General features: G+C 30.0%; 3 protein-coding genes across 10 annotated transcripts; 2 read left to right on the top strand and 1 right to left on the bottom strand.

Annotated features, from left to right (window-relative positions):
• Positions 1–14: 14 nt before the first annotated feature.
• Positions 15–2,853, bottom strand: LOC130663931 (E3 ubiquitin-protein ligase NRDP1). 3 transcript variants are annotated; one of them, XM_057463510.1, is made up of 5 exons: positions 2,421–2,853; positions 2,201–2,275; positions 2,021–2,125; positions 1,235–1,840; positions 15–1,168 (listed from the first exon to the last, which is right to left on the bottom strand). In XM_057463510.1, the coding sequence occupies exons 3-5, from the start codon at positions 2,108–2,110 to the stop codon at positions 899–901; spliced, it is 966 nt and encodes a 321-aa protein (XP_057319493.1). In that variant the 5' UTR covers positions 2,111–2,125; positions 2,201–2,275; positions 2,421–2,853; the 3' UTR covers positions 15–898. The 3 variants fall into 3 exon arrangements, with proteins under 3 accessions (XP_057319493.1, XP_057319494.1, XP_057319492.1); XM_057463511.1 differs by having other exon boundaries at positions 1,235–1,822; positions 2,203–2,275; XM_057463509.1 differs by having other exon boundaries at positions 2,021–2,275.
• A 678-nt stretch (positions 2,854–3,531) lies between these two features.
• Positions 3,532–8,660, top strand: LOC130678472 (peptide transporter family 1-like). 4 transcript variants are annotated; one of them, XM_057485692.1, is made up of 10 exons: positions 3,533–3,658; positions 3,733–3,773; positions 5,724–5,802; positions 5,901–6,129; positions 6,236–6,510; positions 6,576–6,658; positions 6,792–7,208; positions 7,284–7,497; positions 7,563–8,140; positions 8,271–8,658. In XM_057485692.1, exons 1-10 carry the CDS (start codon positions 3,634–3,636, stop codon positions 8,442–8,444), a joined length of 2,115 nt encoding a protein of 704 aa, XP_057341675.1. In that variant the 5' UTR covers positions 3,533–3,633; the 3' UTR covers positions 8,445–8,658. The 4 variants fall into 4 exon arrangements, with proteins under 4 accessions (XP_057341678.1, XP_057341675.1, XP_057341676.1 ...); XM_057485695.1 differs by lacking the exon at positions 6,792–7,208 and having other exon boundaries at positions 3,532–3,658; positions 8,271–8,660; XM_057485693.1 differs by lacking the exons at positions 3,533–3,658; positions 3,733–3,773 and adding an exon at positions 4,128–4,456.
• Positions 8,661–9,072: 412 nt separating this feature from the next.
• Positions 9,073–14,412, top strand: LOC130678471 (peptide transporter family 1-like). Of its 3 annotated transcripts, XM_057485689.1 has the most exons (10): positions 9,073–9,234; positions 9,309–9,349; positions 11,519–11,597; positions 11,696–11,924; positions 12,181–12,455; positions 12,528–12,610; positions 12,734–13,150; positions 13,226–13,439; positions 13,505–14,082; positions 14,209–14,412. In XM_057485689.1, exons 1-10 carry the CDS (start codon positions 9,210–9,212, stop codon positions 14,392–14,394), a joined length of 2,127 nt encoding a protein of 708 aa, XP_057341672.1. In that variant the 5' UTR covers positions 9,073–9,209; the 3' UTR covers positions 14,395–14,412. The 3 variants fall into 3 exon arrangements, with proteins under 3 accessions (XP_057341672.1, XP_057341673.1, XP_057341674.1); XM_057485690.1 differs by lacking the exons at positions 9,073–9,234; positions 9,309–9,349 and adding an exon at positions 10,653–11,012; XM_057485691.1 differs by lacking the exons at positions 9,073–9,234; positions 9,309–9,349 and adding an exon at positions 11,072–11,211.
• Positions 14,413–14,417: the final 5 nt, after the last annotated feature.

The following is a 14,417-nucleotide window of genomic DNA, read 5'->3' as shown; positions in this document are numbered from 1 at the left end:
TTAATTGCATCGGACATGGTGCGCATATCATTCGATTTAGAATAATTATTGAAATCATCAGAATTAAACTGATCACACTTTTTCAAATAAAGATATATATATTTATATATTTATGTACTTTCTTAAAATATCACATAGGAATTAACTGAAAAATTAATTTAATTAATTAATCATTTAAAATTTAAACTCCAATAAAAATTGTCGGGGTTCGAAAAAGTGTCAAAGTCGATTGTGATGTTTGAAAGCATTTGTGATCTTGTTAATTAATTGTTTAATTGATGACGTATGCAGCAAATATTTTACTAATTAACAAAAGTATCTGTATATTTATTAGTTGAACGAGTTAAGGATTTTAAATGGTGTAAAGTGTTATCACAGTTTTTCGGTTTGCGATAAATTCGCTCGACTCTGTCTTTCACCATCAAAATTTATGCTTTTGTTGATTTTATTTAAAAATATAGTCTAGCTTGTAAAAAATATTATTTTTAATTTATATTGTTCATTTGGAATATATATAAAAAAAATTAATAATAATAACTACTTATTGATAAGTCTTAATTATAAAATTGTAAGTAAGAGATCAAAATAATTTAATATTTAAAGTTTAGTTTTTTTGCGCGCCAGTCTTTGTAATTAATTTTAAAATCCTGCATGACTTAAAAAAAAATAAAAATTATTTAACTACCAATGAAGTGCGAGCTACATGTAAGTAATAATTAAAAAAACACTAAATTTAATGATCATAAAATATGGATTTTTTTTAAGAGTAATCAAACAATTAATTTACAAGTTACTTATGGTAATGACTCTTATATTAATTCACTTGGGAAAGCGTCTTTGCTTAATTTAATTTAATTTAATTTAATTTAATTAATATATTTTAAAAGTTTATTTAAATTTACTCGATGCCGTGAGCGAAAATCATAACTAATCCCGGCTCGACCATCATGTCTTCCGGCATGTGTGTATTGTCGCAATAAAGTACTAGGACAGCTTGTTTACCAGGTACCCGTTTGCAGACGTAGTTTTCATACTGACGCCGGGAGTTTTGTCGCGTCTCCAGTGAACTCAGACCAGGCGGCCACTTTCTTTCGTGGCAATTTTCCATCAGCTCGTCAATTACGTGCGGCGGACAATTATATTCTGATAATGTTCTTTTTATCATTGTCTAAAAAATATAAATTATTATTATTAAAATTATCAAGACGATGATTGACTAAAATAAATTAATTACTTGTAAAAGTTCATCTGGAGTAGAAATCATTCCACCCCATCTTGTAACTCGGGCACGAGGAAGTGTAGCAGACCATTTAACAACTTCATCGCGTTCCATCTGGTCAGCAATAGCCCGCATTGCTGGATTAGAAACTCTCATAGCACGCATAAAATCTTTAAGTAAATTTATTTCACGTCTCTGTTCATTCATTTGGAACTGCTGTTCACTTAACTCGCGTTTCATATCACTGAGTTTCTGATGCTGGGACTGAATCAGGCTCCGGAGCTCGCGCACGCAGTTGTGATTTTTAAGTTCATCCTTGGGCACAATGAGACTGCAGCCCTGCTCGCAGGGTACAGGTCTCTTGGGGTTGAACTCGCATTCCTCTAGATGTGTCACCAGACTGTCCAGCTTTATCACCGTCTGGCATCCGTAGACGATGTTGTCGCAGTTGATGCACAGGCGCGCCAGCAGATTTCTCAGGATCCGCGGAACAGGTCGCAGCTGAGCTGGGGTTATCGGTGTCCTGTCCAGAGGACACGTCGGCTGACGGCCAATCCATTCGTTGATGCAGACACGGCAAAATGCATGCTCACAAACCGCTGCCTGCAACACATCACTCACCTAACGCTCTTCAGATACTGCATGTCTTATTTTATTTTTTATTAATCATTATTATTTTTTTTTAAATTTAAATTTTCAAAAAATCTCTACATGAAATTTAAATTTAAATTGTCAGTAAATAATAATTTATATTAAATAAAAAATCTGATTGAATTAAAAGTGAAAATAAAAAAAATTTACCTGAACAGGATCCTCGAGTACACCAGAACATATTGGACATATCAATTCTTCGTCGACTTCTCCTTGGAATCTATTAACGTCAAACCCCATTTTTTTCGTTACTCACTTAAAATAAAACGTCTAAGTCATATATTTTGTTAAGTAAATAAATTTTTTGATGATATTCGAGGTTAGTCTCACACGTTTCAATAAACTCCAGTGTCTTTGACATGTGAAATCCTCACAAACATTTCAATCATGGTTACAATATTTTATCTGAAACAAAAGTTATTTATTATTGCTATCAATAGTGATAGTATTCCAGTGGTAAAGAGACTGGGCTGAGGTCCCAGGTCTGAGTTTTGTTTTTTTACGTCAGACAAAAGTACCGGTAACGGAGATTAATTTTTTTTGGACTTACTTTAGTGTTGGTCTCCCACCAAAGAACCAGGACATCAGACACCAGACATCAGACTGTTACCTGGATTGACCTGGAAGCGGTATCAGAAATAATTTGATAAGAACTAGACCTTTCTCCAAATTTGGTAGATGAATTGCTCGTTTGGAAACCAACGACCACTTTTATTGTTACATATATTTATACTTTGCTCCAGATATTTATAAAATAATTTGTTTTGTTATTTTTTATTTGTTTAGAAACAGTAAAATTTATTTGTTTAAAATAAATTGTTAGCTGGAGTTCGGAGAAATGAACTGATGATGAAAATGATCGATCATTGAAAACAAGTTTCGTAGCTGCACTTGTGTCACTTTTGTAACTAAAAAATAAAACAAGTAATGTCAAAAAAAAATATATAAAAAACGTCAAGTGACAGACAAAGACAACAATATCACAATAATGCCGAATTACCTTTTCGGGGAATTTAGTTTTTGTTTGAGCCTCCAGGTGGCGTTTTGTTTACTTTGAAACTCCCGCGAAAAATTGAATTATTTAAATCTCATTACCGCTGCTGTTGTTGTTATTTAATTAGTATATTAATAGTTATTTTTATAACTTAAATGAAATTTTTATAAATATATATATGCATATATATTTTATATAATGTATTTTAATTATTTAAATACAATATTTATGTTAATAATTAAATAGATATTGATTAAATTTAAATAGATATTAAAAAAAAATATCTGATTCCCCTCCCCTCCGTCCCTGATATATTTTATTAATTAAAATTGATATCAAGACAGTGAATAATTAATTTTGCAACTGATAAATAAATACTTTAAAATAGAAATCGCAAAAGATACATGGACCCTCTCTACTTTTTTCTTGTCGAATTTTTACTCCATTTTTTTTTTTTTTTTGTGGACTAAATGTAAAAAAGTGATTACTGTTGATAAATTTAATGAAGTTGATAATAAATAAAGTACAGAATAAATAGAGTTAAAACTATCGGTATTACGACGAAATAAAATAATTAATGCAATAAAACGTTCAAAACTTTTTTTAAAAGATAAGATGCGCGGCTCATATTTAAGCCTTTAGTATCTATCATATTAATAATATCTACTTTGCAGTTTATCCGCAACGATTGCTGCGGAACAATCTAGTTTTTTAATTAAACAAATCAATTTATTTTTTTTTTATTTTTGTATTTTAATTGTTAATAATTATGAAGCGGGTAACGGAAGAACCCGGTAATGGATACGATTTATCAAATAAATTGCATATTCTTCAAAGATTCTTCTTATTAATTAATTAATTATTTTAGATTCTGAAGAAAGTATTGGAACTAAAGACGATTCTAATGAGGTAATTTTTTACAAATTAATGTTAATTCAAAATTAAAGTTTGATAAATTTATTTTTTCACAAGTAAAATAAAATTAATTATATTTATCGTAATTAATCTCTGAATAGCTGATTCTTCATTTGGTAACATTACTGATATATATTGACACCAATTATTGACATTTATGAATTTTATTAATTTCTTATCGGTAAAATTAACTTATACAACTAAATTAAACAATCGTTCGTTATCTATAATTGCAGTTAGATTACAAAAAAAAAATAATGGAAATAGTGCTGCATTTAATACAAATTTTTATTTTAGTCCAAGTCAACTTTCGACACTACTGTGTAAATTAAAAATATACTTAGTGAAGTTTTGAAATTGTTCATCAATCGGCTAAAATATTTTATGTGACATTAACAAATGGCATTTTTAGTTAATCGATAAAAATGTGCTATAAATTTAAAAATTTATTGTATACAACTGTTGCGATGGCAGATAAACATTAACATAGGATAGTTTGTTAGTTACCACACTATCGCACAATACTTTGTGTACTACATTACTAAAAATCATTATTATTTTTTTAATTACTTTAATAAAATAAAACAAGTGGGTTTAAATAAAAATTAAAACTCAAAACTTTTATCATGGAAAGAAATCTATTATCGGATGAAAGCAAAGAAAAATTTATTTATCAGGTATTAATTTTATTTTTCTAAATGAAAAGATAAGATAAATTTTATTTATAAAAATAGCCAATTTCATTGTTACATAAAATAAAAATATTTATTTATTTTAAAATTAAAGTATATATAGAAGTAGTAAATATTCATATTAATTACCGATAAAAATTAAAATTACTAAGTGTAATTATGGATAAGTATTAATTGCAGGCCACGTGCGTGAAGCGCCGAATCTGCCTTTCAATGAAAAATAAATTTACTACAGATTATTCAAATAAATTTAATTTTCTTGCATAAATTTATTTTATACTAGTCATTGGCCTCTTTTATAAATATTAAGTGAGGCAGTATAATTGTTATGCTACAGGTGATATTATTTCGTTACGTTGCATTGACACTTAACTGATAACTGATAAGAGTTTGTCTCCGCGAACACGCAAGTTTTGTTTTAATGCGATCTAATGACAGTTGATCATATCAGTATACCCACGAAGGTGCTCGTACAGTTTTGGCCTTCAGCATAATGACAACTTTGACTCTATTCTCACTTACAACTTATATATTTCTATTGGTTTCAATCTTTGTCTCATAAATTAAACGTAGTCGCGTTCTCTTCGTCGTCGTAAGCACAACTATGCCCTATTCATCTATTTTTTTGAGTTTTATCGTATTTTGAATTCGCTTTCAATCCGTCATCAAGATCTTCAATCGAAATTTTTAAAATCCATTAAATATTGATATTAAATTAAAATTTTATTAAGTAACAATTCAAAGTGAAAGTTTATTGACAAGTTATTTTATCAAGTTTTTATTTTAAACTAAATCGCATTTAAATAATCAATCATGAATAGTGATGCGAAAAAACAAACAACAGTAATTTTTGTTTTAATTTAATAAAAATAATAAATGTTAATTGATATTGTTTTTTAAGGCTGATTAATAATTACATGATAAGAAGAATAGTGAAAAAATTACAGTTTCAAATATCGGCAAAAAGTTTCGATCAACTAAAAGTACATTAGAGGCAGTAAAATTTTGTATCTATAATTGCAATTACTTTATTACAAGAAGTTGTCTAAATTTTTACAGTGCAAACTATAATACTTAAAGTTTTCTATACAAGGGTACTGTTTTTCGACTGAAAACTGTATTTTTTCCACTGCTCTTTTTTCCGTGTTAGTTTTTAGAAAAGATAATCATCTGATGGTTAACGGAATAATCGTGATTAAAATTATATAATATATATATATATATATATATGAAACATAATTATTAATTTTAGAAACTTAAATATCCGAAGGCCGTATTCTTTATTGTCAGTAATGAATTCTGTGAGCGATTTTCTTACTATGGAATGCGAAGTGAGTAATCCAGATTAATAAAAAACATATACATATTTTAACCGGATACATATATATGTATTTGAGTAATTAAATGTTTATATTATTTTATTCAATAGCAATACTGTCCTTATACCTGACTTCTAAGTTAGATTACAGTGATGACACAGCTACAGTTATCTATCATATATTCGCAGCGTTTGTGTATTTTTTCCCGTTAATTGGTGCAATTATCGCAGACTCATTTCTCGGCAAGTTCAGGACCATTCTGTATTTAAGTATCGTTTATGCAATTGGACAACTTTTACTATCGGCAAGTGCCGCACCTACATTCGGGTTACCTATCAGGTGCGGAATATATTTTATTTCAAGGACGTGTTATACTTTCAATCAGATTTTTCTGCTCCTAATTGCGATGTTACAAGTGATTTGTATTGCAATATATTGTTCGCAGAGAATTTTCAATCCTGGGTTTGTTCCTTATTGCGGTGGGAACTGGTGGAGTAAAACCATGCGTCGCGGCTTTTGGTGGGGACCAATTTATTCTCCCCCAGCAGGAAAAATATTTGGGAATGTATTTTTCTGTTTTTTATTTTGCTATTAATTTGGGTTCGTTGATCTCGACGTTTGTGACTCCAGAATTGCGTCATGGCGTTAAATGTTTTGGTGACCAAACTTGTTACTCTGTTGCATTTCTTGTTCCGGCCATTTTGATGATTTCATCAATCGGTAATTAGTCAAAATTTCATTATTTATTTACTACGGTAAAATATTAATTATTTTTTACTTGGCAGTTATTTTTGTACTTGGAAAACCGATGTACAGAATGAAGAAACCTGAAGGAAATGTTATTCTTCATGTTATCAAGTGTATTTCTGTGAGTCAATTATTTAAAAAAAAATCTAGACTACGGTTAACCCTGCGGGCTAGCCCTGATACTTTCGGGGAGTTAAAAACTATAAATTACTTATTGGCGATTTATTAATTAGTTGATTGAATGGTAATTTTAGCATGCGATCTATAAAAAAATGAGCATGAGAGAAATAACCCGTGATCACTGGCTAGATCATGCGGATGAGAAGTACGACGCAAAGTTGATATCTAACATAAAGTCAACGCTTAAGGTTCTCAAACTTTTTATACCGGTGCCACTTTTTTGGGCGTTAACTGATCAACAGGGATCGCGGTGGACATTCCAAGCAACGAGGATGGATGGTCAGATCGGGAGTTTCGTTCTCAAAGCTGACCAAATGCAAGTTGTCAGTCCACTATTCATCGTTATATTCATTCCCATTTTTGAGACTTGTATTTATCCTTTAATGGCTAAAATTAAATTAATAAATACACCGTTAAAAAAAATGGCTATCGGTGGATTTCTTGCCGGTTTCGCGTTTATTGTTTCCGGTGTCGTGGAACTGCAACTCGAGGTGTCTAGTTAATGAATTAATTAATCAATCGCTCATTCCAATGAAACTGACGATTTATTATTATTATTATTATAGAAAACATATCCAGTATTACCGTCCAGCGGATTGGCGCAATTGAGGCTGTTCAATCCAAACAATTGTGATATAGGAATTATATTAAATAATAATCAATCTTTCGATATATCGCCATTTGCAATGTGGCAAGACACAAATATAAATACGATTGGTGATAAATCAATCGAATACGAAGCAAATTTTTCAAAATGTGGTTTTGAAAAATTAAATCGCGGTAAGCAAAAAAATTAAATTATATTTTAAAACCCAATATCGATAATAATTTATTATTTTCACCAGGATTATTAAATCTGACTGAAAAGAAAGCGATGTCCTACGCTTTGATACCAGATTCTAGTCCATATGAATATCAAGACCATGTAAATAAAACAGAAATTGGAAATCCAGCAGTACGGGTACTTACATACAATACTCTGGACACTCCAGTAATTGTACAAATAATAAATAGTAAAGATAAAATTCTTTATAAATCAGTAGTGACTGGCAAAGTCGAGCACTCGCTCTTCGTTCCTCTTGATCCAGGAACTTACAAAGTCAAAGTAAACGGAGTCAGCAACGAAATATTATTACACATGGGTGGCGTTTATACCGTCCAGGCTTACGCGTCCAAAGAATTGACTACAGCTAAAATAGTGACAGTAACTCAGCCGAATTCAATGCATATTCTCTGGTTGATTCCTCAGTACGTGATCATCACCATGGGCGAAGTGATGTTCTCAGTTACGGGATTAGAGTTTGCATTTACTCAGGCTCCCATCAGCATGAAATCTTTACTGCAAGCCTCTTGGTTGTTTACTGCTGCCTTAGGTAATCTCATCGTTGTGATAATTGCTGAAGCAAAAATCTTCGACAGACAGGTCGGTTAATGTTTAATTAAATGTTTATATTTTTGACCTATGATTAATTAATGTCGCCGATTACTTACTTTCATTTATTAATGATTGATGAAGATGAAGACAATTAATAATTATGTTTTCTTTGTTTTAGGCAAATGAATTTTTCCTTTTCGCTGGACTTATGATTGTCGACATGATGATATTTGCAGTCATGGCCAAATTCTATAGATACATTGTCGTCAATGATAGTAATAATGAGACTACCGATACCCGTGACGGCACGACCGGTACGACGATTAAGGACCAACATACCCCCCGACGATAGCTTAGTACAGAAAAATCCAATAGTTGGCGATAAGTTTGTTTGCACCTGAAGATGGCGTTTCGTTAATTTTAAAACTCCCGCGAAAAATTTAATTTTTTTAAATCTCACTACTATTACTATTATTGTAACATAATTAATTTATTAATATTTATGTTTATAGCATAAATAGAATTTTTATAAATATGTCCTTAGCATATTTATTTTTAATTATTTCAATATAATATTTATATTGATAATTAAATAAATATTATCTAAATTTAAAGAAAGTTTTCAAAGAAAATATTTGAGTGCCCTCCCTTCTCTCCCTGATATACTTCATTGATAAGAATGAAATTAAGGCAACAAATTATTAATTTTGCAACTTATAAATAAATACTTTCAAATGGAATCCTCCAGAGGTCTATGGATCCTTTCTATTTCTTTTAGTGAAATTTTTACTTCAATTTTTTTTTATTTTTTTGGACTAAATGTAAAAAAGTGATTACTGTTGATAAATTTAATGAAGTTGATAATAAATAAAATACAGAATAAATAGAGTTAAAACTATCGGTATTACGGTGAAATAAAATAATTAATGCAATAAAACGATCAAAACTTTTTTTAAAAGATAAGATGCGCGGCTCATATTTAAGCCTTTAGTATCTATCATATTAATAATATTTCTTTGCAGTTTATCCGCAACGATTGCTGCGGAACAATCTAGTTTTTTAATTAAACAAGTCAATTTATTTTTTTTTTATTTTTGTAATTTAATTGTTAATAATTATGCAGCGGGTAACGGAAGAACTCGGTAATGGTTACGATTTATCAAATAAATTGCATATTCTTCAAAGATTCTTCTTATTAATTAATTGATTATTTTAGATTCTGAAGAAAGTATTGGAACTAAAAACGATTCTAATGAGGTAATTTTTAAAAATTTATTGTAATTAAAAAATAAAGTTTAATGCATTTTTGTTTACAATTAAAATAAAATTAATTACAGTTATTGTGATTAATTTCCAAATTGTTAATTAATTTATAGTAAAATTATTTTTAATCTTAAATTATGTCAGCTACGAAATTTAAAAACTGGAATAAGATAAAAAGTTTAATTATTTATTTTCAATTTAATTAATTTCTGTAAGTTATCTATCATTTGTTACATTACACAGTAATTATTTTTTTTCACACGTTTTACATTTAATATTTATTGATAAATGACCTTCGCATCATCCTTTGATTTCAATACCCATCAGATCTGCGCGCATACTCAATCACTTAAAAAATGTTTTAATAATTTTCTCCCTTTTGTGTCTTTAGTACGGTTCATAATTAACAAATTGAAATGAATTGATACTAATTATTAATATTTGTAAAAATTGATTTATCAGATATGGACTTTCTTTTTTTAAATAAAAAGATAAGATAAATTTTATTTATAAAAATAGCTAATTTTTTTGTTACATAGAATAAAAATAATTATTTATCTATTTTACACTGTGAAAATTCTGCAGAGAACGCGGATTAAATTCGGAATGAATACGGAGCGGATGACTGTTTATTTATTTAATTCCCTCGGAGTGAAATTTCCTTCGAAGGGGAGTTCATTTTAACATAAAATCGGAGTGAATGCGGATTCAAATATAATCCAAACCACTCTGAAATCACTCCGCTGAAAAGACAACTCCCTAATTACTCCGTGTGCAGAGTGATTTTTTTTTAAATTCCGAGACTCGTGAATATGGATTTAAATAAAATCCGTAATCACTCCGAATTCACTCTTGATTTTTTACAGTGTAAAATTAAAGAACGGAAGTAGGGAATATTAATATTAATTACCATTAAAAATTAAAAATACTAAATATAATTATAGATAAGTATTAATTGCACACCTCAAACGCGAAGCGCTGTATCTGCTTTACGATTAAAATTGTTTTTTCAATTAATTCATTCACGGAAAATGATTCCTACATCTTTTAAAAGATAAATTTACTACAGATTATTCAAATAAATTTAATTTTCTGGCATAAATTTATTTTACAAGACATTGGCCTCTTTTATAAATATTAAGTGTAGCGATATGATTATTTTGCTATAGGTGATATTATTTCGTTACGTTGCATTTACACTTAACTGATAACTGATAAGAGTTTGTCTACGCAAACACGCAAGTTTTGTTTTAATGCGGTCTAATGACAGTTGATCATATCAGTATACCCACGAAGGTGCTCGTATAGTTTTGGCCTTCAGCATAATGACAACTTTGACTCTCTTCTTACTTACAACTTACATATTTCTATTGGTTTCAATCTTTGTCACATGAATCAAACTTAGTCACGTTCTTACCGTCATCGCATTTTTAAGTCGTTTCCAATCCGTCGCCAAGGTCTACAATAGGAAATTTTTATTGCTCTTATCTTAATACGTTGTTTAGATCCATTAAATATTGATATTAAATTAAGATGTGATTAAGTAACAATTTAAAGTAAACGTTTATTGACAAGTTATTTTTATCAAGTTTTTGTTTTAATCTCAATCGCATTTAAATAATCAATCATGAATAGTGATGAAAAAAATGACACAAAAGTAATTTTTTGTTTTAATTTAATAAAAATAATAAATGTTGATTAATATTAGTTTTTAATGCTGATTAATAATTACATGAGAAGAAGAATAGTGAAGAAATTACAGTTTCAAATATCTGCAAAGTCCCACTACTTCGAAACTGTAAAAATTACATTATTTTTGAGACGTAGGAATTATTTAGCAATTATTACAGTTTCATGTAAGACTTTTTTCAGTCCTTGAAAGCGTTTCATACATAATAAAGTTTCAATCAAATAAAAATACATCAGAAACAGTAAAATTTTGTATCTATAATTGTAATTATTTTATTACAAGAAATTGTATCAATTATTACAGTGCAAACTATAATATTTGAAGTTTTTGATACGAGGTCACTGTTTTTGAATTCGAAACTGTATTTTTTCCATTGCCATTTTTTCAGGTTTTTAGGAAAGAAAATTATCTGGTTAACTGAATAATCGTGATTAAAATTATATATGTATATTAATAATTATTATTAATTTTAGAAACTAAAATATCCGAAGTCCGTATTCTTTATTGTCAGTAGTGAATTCTGCGAAAGATTTTCTTACTATGGAATGCGAAGTGAGTATTCTAGATTAATAAAAGATGCATACATATTCTAACCGGATACCTATATATGTATTTGAGTAATTAAATGTTTATATTAATTATTTTACTAGCAATACTGTCCTTGTACCTGAGTACTAAATTAGAGTACAGTGATGACACGGCTACAGTTATCTATCATATATTCACAATGTTGGTGTACTTATTCCCGCTAATAGGTGGAATTATCGCAGACTCATTACTCGGCAAGTTCAAGACCATTCTGTATTTGAGTATCGTTTATGCGATTGGACAACTTTTACTATCGGCAAGTGCCGCGCCGACTTTCGGGCTGCCTATCAGGTGAGGAATAAATTTTATTTCAAGGACGTGTTATACTTTGTTAGTTTTTGCCGCTACTAATTGCGACTCCATATAAGCATATGTTGTAAAATGTAATGTAATTCTGAAAAATATATCGTTATCACTAAATTTAATTACGAGCAATATATGAGTAAATAAAAAATATTTAACAACCGTATATAAATGATTGAATTGTATGAAATTTTCAATATTTTTTATGTAACAAGTAATTTGTATTGCAATATATTGTTTTCAGAGAATTTTCAATTTTGAGTTTGCTTCTGATTGCGCTGGGTTCTGGTGGAATAAAACCATGCGTCGCGGCTTTTGGTGGGGATCAGTTTATTCTCCCCCAGCAGGAAAAAGTGTTTGCAACGTTTTTCTCTGTTTATTACTTTGCTATTAATTTAGGTTCGTTGATCTCGACGTTTGCTACTCCAGAATTGCGACATGGCATTAAATGTTTCGGCGACCAAACTTGTTACTCTGTTGCATTTTTTGTTCCGGCTATTTTAATGATTTCATCAATTGGTAATAGCTTAAAATTTCATTATTTATTAATTACGTTAAAATATTAATAAATTGGTTATTTTTACTTGGCAGTTATTTTTGTACTTGGAAAACCGATGTACAGAATAAAGAAACCCGAAGGAAATGTTATTTTGAGTGTCACCAAATGTATTTATGTGAGTTGATTGTTTAAAAAAAATTTAGACTACGGTTAACCCTGCGGGCTAGACCTTATATTTCCCGAAAGTTAAAAACTATGAGTAGTTATTGGCGATTAATTAATTGAATGGTAATTTTAGCATGCGATCTATAAAAAAATGAGCATGAGAAAAATAACCCGTGATCACTGGCTAGATCATGCGGATGATAAATACGACGCAAAGTTGATTTCTGACATAAAGACAACGCTTAAAGTTATCAAACTTCTTATACCGTTGTCACTTTTTTGGGCGCTGTACGACCAGCAGGGATCGCGGTGGATATTCCAGGCGACGAGGATGGATGGCCAGATCGGGAGTTTCGTTCTAAAAGCCGACCAAATGCCAGTTGTCAATCCACTATTCATCGCTATATTCATTCCCATTTTTGAGACTTGTATTTATCCTTTAATGGCTAAAATTAAATTTATAAATACGCCATTAAAGAAAATGGTCGCCGGTGGGTTTCTCGGCGGTCTCGCGTTTATTGTTTCCGGTATCGTGGAACTGCAACTCGAGGTGTCTATTTAATAAATTTATTAATCAATCACTCAGTCCAATATAACCGATAATTTATTATTATTATTATTGTAGAAAACATATCCAGTATTACCGTCCAGCGGATTGGCGCAATTGAGGCTGTTCAATCCAAACAATTGTGATATAGGAATTAAATTAAATAATAATCAATCTTTCGATATATCGCCATTTGCAATGTGGCAAGACACAAATATAAATACAATTGGTGATAAATCAATCGAATACGAAGCAAATTTTTCACAGTGTGGTTTTGAAAAATTAAATCGCGGTAAGCAAAAACATTAAATTATATTTTAAAACCCAAAATCAATAATAATTTATTATTTTCACCAGGATTATTAAATCTGACTGAAAAGAAAGCGATGTCCTACGCTTTGATACCTGATTCTAGTCCATATGAATATCAAGACCATGTCAATAAAACAGAAATTGGAAATCCAGCAGTACGGGTACTTACATACAATACTCTGGATACTCCAGCAATTGTACAAATAATAAATAGTAAAGATAAAATTCTTTATAAATCAGTAGTGACTGGCAAAGTCGAGCACTCGCTCTTCGTTCCTCTTGATACAGGAAATTACAGAGTCGAAGTGAACGGAGTCAGCAACGAAATAGTATTACATATGGGCGGCGTTTATACCGTCCAGGCATACGCGTCTAAAGAATTGACTACAGCTAAAATAGTGACAGTAACTCAGCCGAATTCAATGCATATCCTCTGGTTGATTCCTCAATACGTGATCATCACCATAGGCGAAGTGATGCTTGCAATTACAGGATTCGAGTTTGCGTTTACTCAGGCTCCCATCAGCATGAAATCTTTAGTGCAAGCCGGTTGGTTGTTTACTGCTGCCTTGGGTAATTTCATTGTCGTGATAGTTACTGAAGCAAAAATCTTCGATAGACAGGTCAGTTGATATTTTATTAAATTTAGATGACTTTGACTTATAATTAATTAATGTCACCGGGCATTTGCTGATTACTTACTTTTACTTATTAATTATTGATTAATAATTATGTTTTTTTTTTTTTAGGCAAATGAATTTTTCCTTTTCGCTGGACTTATGATTGTCGACATGATGATATTTTCAGTCATGGCCAAATTCTATAGATACATTGTCGTCAATGATAGTGATGATAAGATCACTGATAAGAGTAACGGTACGACACTCAAAGACTATGGAGAAAATAATTTGTCTTTCACAAAAAATGATGAATAAAAATTTTATTTTGTATTATTTTT

This window comes from Microplitis mediator, chromosome 2 (genome assembly GCF_029852145.1).
Source record: "Microplitis mediator isolate UGA2020A chromosome 2, iyMicMedi2.1, whole genome shotgun sequence".
NCBI lineage: Eukaryota > Metazoa > Arthropoda > Insecta > Hymenoptera > Braconidae > Microplitis > Microplitis mediator.
Note: the sequence above shows the minus strand (reverse complement) of the source record. Positions and strands in the feature narration are given on the sequence as shown.